At 35.2% G+C, this 7,112-nt stretch overlaps 1 protein-coding gene across 1 annotated transcript in view; it reads right to left on the bottom strand.

Annotated features, from left to right (window-relative positions):
• Window positions 1-527: 527 nt before the first annotated feature.
• LOC115238967 (serine proteinase stubble) overlaps window positions 528-7,112 on the bottom strand; it is a 17,411-nt gene continuing 10,826 nt past the window's right edge. The window contains exons 4-10 of the mRNA XM_029813219.1: window positions 5,315-5,458; window positions 4,797-4,943; window positions 3,697-3,773; window positions 3,244-3,344; window positions 2,450-2,721; window positions 2,095-2,249; window positions 528-1,254 (exon numbers count right to left, since the gene is read on the bottom strand). Coding sequence (XP_029669079.1) covers window positions 1,090-1,254; window positions 2,095-2,249; window positions 2,450-2,721; window positions 3,244-3,344; window positions 3,697-3,773; window positions 4,797-4,943; window positions 5,315-5,458 — 1,061 coding nt within the window. The 3' untranslated portion in view covers window positions 528-1,089. The remainder of the gene's footprint in view (window positions 1,255-2,094; window positions 2,250-2,449; window positions 2,722-3,243; window positions 3,345-3,696; window positions 3,774-4,796; window positions 4,944-5,314; window positions 5,459-7,112) is intronic.

Below are 7,112 nucleotides of genomic sequence, written 5' to 3'. Positions count from 1 at the left end.
TCTTTTTCATATAATTAATTAAATTTTAATCGACACTTTTTGCTGAGTATGCTCTTCTTGATATTTAATCATAGTTTGAAAAGTCAATTTTCTTTAGTGATATTAATCGTTCGTAACTTTTGGTAAAATTACAATTTCTTTAAACCGATTGATTAAATCATATATTTATTAATCCAATTATTATAGATTGTTTACAGAACTGAATTGATAAATAATACATTTATAAGTTCTAAAACAATCGAATAAAATCTAAATAATCTGATAAATATAAAATCGATTTTTATTATTCATTAATTTAGAGATATTTTTATGTCTTGTTGCATGTATATTTTGATAAATTATAAATAAATAGGCAGGAGCTAAGATACCCTTATATACGGATTATCTTGCGTAGATGTTGCAATTTTTCTATATATGAAATATATATATTTAGAGAGCTAAGAGACATAAAAGTTTCATTCTTTGTCCATTCGCAGCCAAAGGTTGGTAAATTCGATAAGTAAAATACCACAAAGAGCGGTACCATTTTCTGTTCCTTCACTGAATAAACTTATCGTCGAATTTTTATTCGGGAAAAGAGTCTGACATATATGATAAGAAGATATTAAATCTTCTCGTCACAATGATATCATTTCTATATTAGAGATAAAAAAAAGACTTAGATTTCGTCTTTTTGCGAGTGTTTCTTCTATTTTCCTCGTCTATATGTGCAGTCAATGCGCTCGGCGCATTTTTCATTATTATTTTTAGATTCATGCCTTCATCAGATGACTTGATTCATCAGATTCTGAACGTACATTCATAGATACCCCTTTAAGAATAGTCCCTTAGAGATTCGAGCGATAAACTTTATTTGCGAGAGTCGAATCAGTGGCGCCATACATCGTCCGAGTTCGCAACGCGCACACAGATCTCCGCGAATTTCCGCGCTAAATCTCTTATTTCCCTTTTTCCCTTTTTTGCACTAAATTGCACTTGGCTCACAGCTCCGGCACCAGATGGTGCCGTTTGTCCGCTTGGCGGTCGTCTCGGATGTCCGAAGGAGTCGGCGCGGTACGAGAGCGCGAATTTCGAGCTTCGCCGACGGGTTCAGAACTGTAGAATCTGATTGATCCATTCGCGAAATTCCGAGATGCGCGTATAAACACCGGGCTGATTAGGCGCGGCGCAACCGATTCCCCAGCTGATGATTCCGGCTAAGATCCACCGCTTGTCTCGCGCCCTTTGAATAACCATCGGACCACCACTGTCGCCCTACAAAGAGCAGAAGGTTGTAAGTTAGGATACGTTATTGCTCTACAAGCTTTTATAACAATAATAATGCATGCAAGTCTCTCAGACAATTGTCATGTGCTTGAGAGATATCTAAGAATCTAAAGTTTTATCTGAAAGATATTATAATCTCGAGAGACACGTTTTAACAAGATGTTTTTTTGATTGTAATATATTTGTGCGATATATAAATTATATGCACGTACACACTTGTATAATTTCTATTCTAAATCTTTTAAACAAAGAATTTGATTGAGAACATAATTGGTGAATTTTTATTAAGGGGAAGAGTGCAGTCGCGAAATTGTATGTCACAATCTTTATGTTTTTGTTCTTATCATTGTGTTAACATATCGATGAATAATTTTTTTTCCACTTTCTTTTTCATATAATTAATTAAATTTTAATCGACACTTTCTGCTGAGTATGCTCTTCCTGATATTTAATCATAGTTTGAAAAGTCAATTTTCTTTAGTGATTTTAATCGTTCGTAACTTTTGGTAAAATTACAATTTCTTTAAACCGATTGATTAAATCATATATTTATTTATTTCTAAACAGATTTAAGAAGTAATAATAATCAAATCAGTGATTTTTAAGAAAAAGATCGAAAAATGATTTTACAGAAGAATATTTCAAAGGTTTTGACGCTATTCCTTTATGTTTAACATGTTTTTTAAAACTCTTATCTAAAAATTTTATATAGCTCAAAATATTCAGAAAAAAAATATCCCGTTTTTTTTATAAAATAAAAAGAATTTTAATATTTTAGTTAATTCATGCTTCTTTAATTCATGCTAAATGTAAGTAAAAAATACTGACCTCGCAGGAGTCAAATCCACCGTTTCTCCAACCGGCACAGATAAAAATGTGCGGAATGTGCTCGATGTAACCCGCGTTTCTATACATCGCTTCGCATACGGTGTTATTAATGACTGGTACTGCAACTTGCTGCAATACGGACGGCAGTGGTCCCTCTGCGAAAAAATAGAAAATTGATATATTGCTCCCAAGCATCTGCGCGGAAGGAAAAATTTATTTTCTTATTAATTAATTATTAAATTATTTATTAAATTAATTTTTTTATGGCTCCCAATAAAATCACTTTCTCTTAAAGTAATCAAAAAGTTTACAATTTTAACATCACAATTAATTATCTAAATGTACACAAAAGTACCGTCGTAAAGTCTGCCCCAGCCAGTAACATAGGCGGTGCGACCAACGTAACTTTCATCGTCATCGGGCAAGCAGATCGGCAAGACGTTCGGCTGGAAGGGTAGAAGGGGCTCGTAGAATCTCAGAAGGGCGAGATCGTACTCGAAGGTCCGCGCGTCGAACTGCGGGTGACTCGCTACAATTTGCACTCTTCTTTCCTGATATCCGTATGGCTCGTCTTCGTTCGCCAAGTCGTGCTCGCCGATCCTTAACAATAGATCGCTGGGTGGTACACTGAAAAATACACACATTGCTCCATTAATTCTTCAGGAAATTCTCTGTCCGGAGATAAAACGCTGTTGACAATTTTGTGTTACATTTTAAATAATATCAAGAAATATGTATATAATTATTAATTATATTAATTAAAAATTTTTATCTTAAAAATCCTTTACACACACAATCCTAGAAACAGATTCATGAGACGTACGATAGTATATGAATAAGAAAGGGTGTAGGAAAATTTTCGAAATTCTGATTCTTGATAAACGACGTAGGTTTTTTTACGATATCTCATTCTACGATGCAAAAATTCACGTGTGATAGTCTTCATTCTTCTCCTCCTTTTAAATACGTTAGATGAGAAAATGTTTGTACAGAGAGAGACAATCTTTTTTCATCGTGCGAGAAGATTATAGACGCGCGCGAGCGCGCTTTCGCGGAAAGTCTTGAGGAACGTCCTGAGAAGAATGACTAGCTCCAGATGAGCGGGAAAAAACTAGATTGTGGGTGTGACAGCAAACATGATACACTTACCTTTCGACGCAGTGCGCCGCGGTAATAGCCCAGTTCTCGTTCAATAATGCCGCGCCGCATTTGTGCAGATACGTCTGCGATCGCCATTGACGTAACGAGATCTGCAAGGAAATCTGCCAATGTGAGAGACTCAATGGCATATAACGCGCCGATTTACACATTATCTCTTATACGTAATACGTGAGTGATTGCTATTTCTTACGTGGAAGACTATTACTAGCCGTCATGATTACCTATTCCTGTATATCTAAAAAAATCTTATCACGATTTTTATTTAATAGACGATGTGGATCGATGGATCTCATGATTTACAAATTACATATTTTTTTATAAACAATATTTAAATGAGATATATAAATAAAATTGTGAAAAGATTCTACCATATGAAATATCTGCGTATAATATAGGAAATTTTTAAACTATAATCTCGCGTGCAAAATTTTTGATGCTCACCTGCCAGGGCCATTTTCCGAAAGAGCTTCGATCACCACCGACAATTCTGGGCTCCGGAAACAGCCGTCGTCCGCACACTGCAAGGATAAACATCGTCGAGTTCATACCCTTCAGTAAATTCGCGAGTTGGTTGATCATGTTGAAGAACGAACGGACTATGCTCGTTCGATTATCGGATAAACGACGGTATCTTTACGCGGATGCGTCGCTCATTTAATTCTTTTGTCTCTGCCCGCAGGCGGAATTGAGATATTTTCGTATCGACAATATTATGTGTGCACGCTTGCGACGCTCAATTGCGCATATCGTTGATTACGGGAAATTACAGGCGTTTGAATTTTATTTATGACTATACATCGCGTCATTATTTAAATTAAACTGCACTACCAATAATGGCAGGCAATTTAGATGTAATGATGTAAAAAGTAGTAAAATAGACGTAAGTTTGTAAATTATAGCGTTGTTATATGTGATTTTAACTACTTAAGTAAAATATAAATAATAAAAATTTGTAGAGTGATCATAAAAATGGATTGGTTCGAAATACGGCGATAAGATGTAGGCGAAAAACCATGAAATAATTAAAAACTGCGAAAAACTATTGGATTTGAAAATTTCTAATTACAAAAATTTCTAATAATAAATTTCTAATTATAGTATCAAAATATTTTATAAGAAAATTGGAAAATTTTATAGTAAATATATATATTTTACTGTATTCGCAGCAGAATTATTTTGTTGCTTGTAAAATGCAATTGCTCTCTCAGGTGTGACAGTCAGGTTCTTTCTTATCGAATAAGAAGTCGAATATTACCGCGAGAAGAAGATCTATATCGGTATGCAATCAAAAGTCGGATCATCTTTAGAATTAAACTGGGACAAAATCGAACGGAATAACGCGAATTCCGACAGTGACCCGAATCCGGTTCCGCATTTCACCGGTTATTTTGTTTTTAGTCCCAAGACTAGTTCTAGTCGAGTATAACGATACCGGTCACCCACGAGAACGTGGGAACGATTCAATTTTTTTTATTCGTGCATAAAGCGCGCTCGCTGTAATATTACAGCGCAATCCGGCCGTACAGTATTTAAGTATTAACCTTGTTTGTAGTCTGACATATTGAGAGTCTCCATCGGTACCGGAAGTTCCGTGTCGATCGTAATACCGGTGATCGTTGACGGCAAAGTGGTCATCATCGGTTTTGTTGTGATATCGGGATTGATAGTGCTCTCCGTTATTGGTTTGGCTAAAAAAACAAAGCAGTCAGAATACACGATATTTATCGTGTATATGTGTTTCTCTTCTAATATATATTTTAAAATATATATTTAAAAATATATACATATATATATTTTAATATATATTTTAATATATATTTTTTATTGCATATTATTTGTAAGAAATTCTCGTAAAAGATTTTATCAAACATAAATTCGTTCCTGTAATATTATAATCCAGTAAGAGCTTTCAGTTGATTTCTTTAGTATGACTTGTTGGAAAATATTTCTTCCACGTTGCTGCTCGTTTGCGCGATTACGCCAACTCTTGAAAATTCTTCAATCGCGAGCAAACTCCGCGGAGAGTGCTCTCGCAAAGGCTATAATTAATATGTCTTACCAGAAGTCCAAGACTGTACAGTGGATTCCGCAACCGGTTCGGTCGTCGACTCTTGAGTCTGCGGTAAATTTTCGGTGGAAGGCGATTGAATCATTATCCAGCTGTCCGGAGTCGTTATCGGCGACCAATCAGTTTCCGCTTGCTCTGCGAAGCGAACGGACGAAATAGAATCTAATTGTATTTTAATTAATCGTGAATTTATGATTTAAAGAGGCAAACAGAGTTTTCGTTACATCTAATGAAAGAGAATAAATATTATTTATTGCGATAAAAATAATTTATTGAAAGTAAATTGATTTCAAACTTGGCTGCAAGCTTATCTTTAGCTGTACATCTGTAAGATATCACATATACAAAAAAATGCACTGATAAATTCTTCCTTTAATCCGTAAACATTTATTTCTCAGAATGCTTTAGTTTCGAGCAGATACGTTATGTTAATTTGAGGCAGCGCGAACCGGTTTGATTTGGGATGGTCAAGAGGAGAGCGATTCCCTCTTTTCTCTGTCTCTTTCTCGCAAGGTAGCGAAGCAGAGCATAGTTATTAGAAGATAATTCTCGCTTGCACGACGAGAGATAGATAGAGATACGTAAAGGAGATGATTATAATCGCGTCGGCGGAGAGCTCGAGAGATAGCCGGTTTGTAAACCGTTACGATGTTCCGTCCCAATGGTATATCATAGCACCAAGTTATCAAAGCAACGGCATGATCCGCATAGCGGCTGTCTCTCTTCTAGGATCCAAATTCCAACGATCTTGATTCGCATGTATAATATTACCCGAGTCAAAATTGTTCTGCTATTTTTAATCTCAATTTTCAATCCAACACTTATTTTGACACTTTAAGCAATTAGATCATCCTCTTCCAAAATTATTTAACTTATTTTAATCAAATTAAATTAAATTTATAATTTTGTATTTGAGGTATAAAGTACAAGCTTAATTACTATATAAATTAAATCAATCGCGAAAGTCTCTAGGATGTATAAACAAGAGAAAATTAAGATTGAAAATAGGAGCAAAAATTTCGATTTTGGTAGGCTCGATGTTTTTAAGCAGAATAAAATATTTGCATTTATCGAACGCTGCGAATAAATGCATGGCGGATTATCTATTTATGCATCTCGATGCGGTCTAGTTTCGCGCTCTGCATATAATTACCGAGAGACAATTATGCCGTTTAAGGACGTGTATCCGTTCTGTTGGACCTAATGTGTGCCCGGCGACATTCGGGAGAAACCGGTCGAAACAGATTACGACGAATCATTGACCTCATAAAAATACGTGAACTTCGGAAGCGGAATAATATCCTTTTGCATCATAAATGCGATGTTAGAATCCGGAAGAGAAAGAGATATGAATTTCGTTTTTTTATTATCTCGAAACGAACAGATGTGTGAGATATGTTCGGAGTAAAAATGAACCAAGTTTATAAAAATTATTTCATGCAAAATTATATATTTAAAGCGAACTTTTATAAATTATCGAGTTGATCTTATTTTTTTTTCCCCCGTCAAATTCATAAATGATATTCGAAAAATCGTTTTGGTCTTTGTTCAATCGTTTACTTTGCAATAGATCTATGCGAATGTCTTCATGTATCATGTATTATACTTTGATGTGTCATTACAATCGGCGATGTGTAGTCGTGAATTTTAAATATGCTCCCTTCGTCGGCATCGATCACTACCTTCGAGGAATTATTGGAAACGTGATTAGCAGCTTTATTCGTTCTGCGTCTGTATGCTAAATCGGTGAAATCGAAGAAAACGAACGTTCATTGTGTAACGCGACGCT

Source organism: Formica exsecta, unplaced genomic scaffold, assembly GCF_003651465.1.
Source record: "Formica exsecta isolate Colony F162 unplaced genomic scaffold, ASM365146v1 scaffold363, whole genome shotgun sequence".
NCBI classification, from domain to species: Eukaryota; Metazoa; Arthropoda; class Insecta; order Hymenoptera; family Formicidae; genus Formica; species Formica exsecta.
The sequence above is the reverse complement of the archived record's forward strand: the minus strand, read 5'-3'. Positions and strand labels throughout refer to the sequence as shown.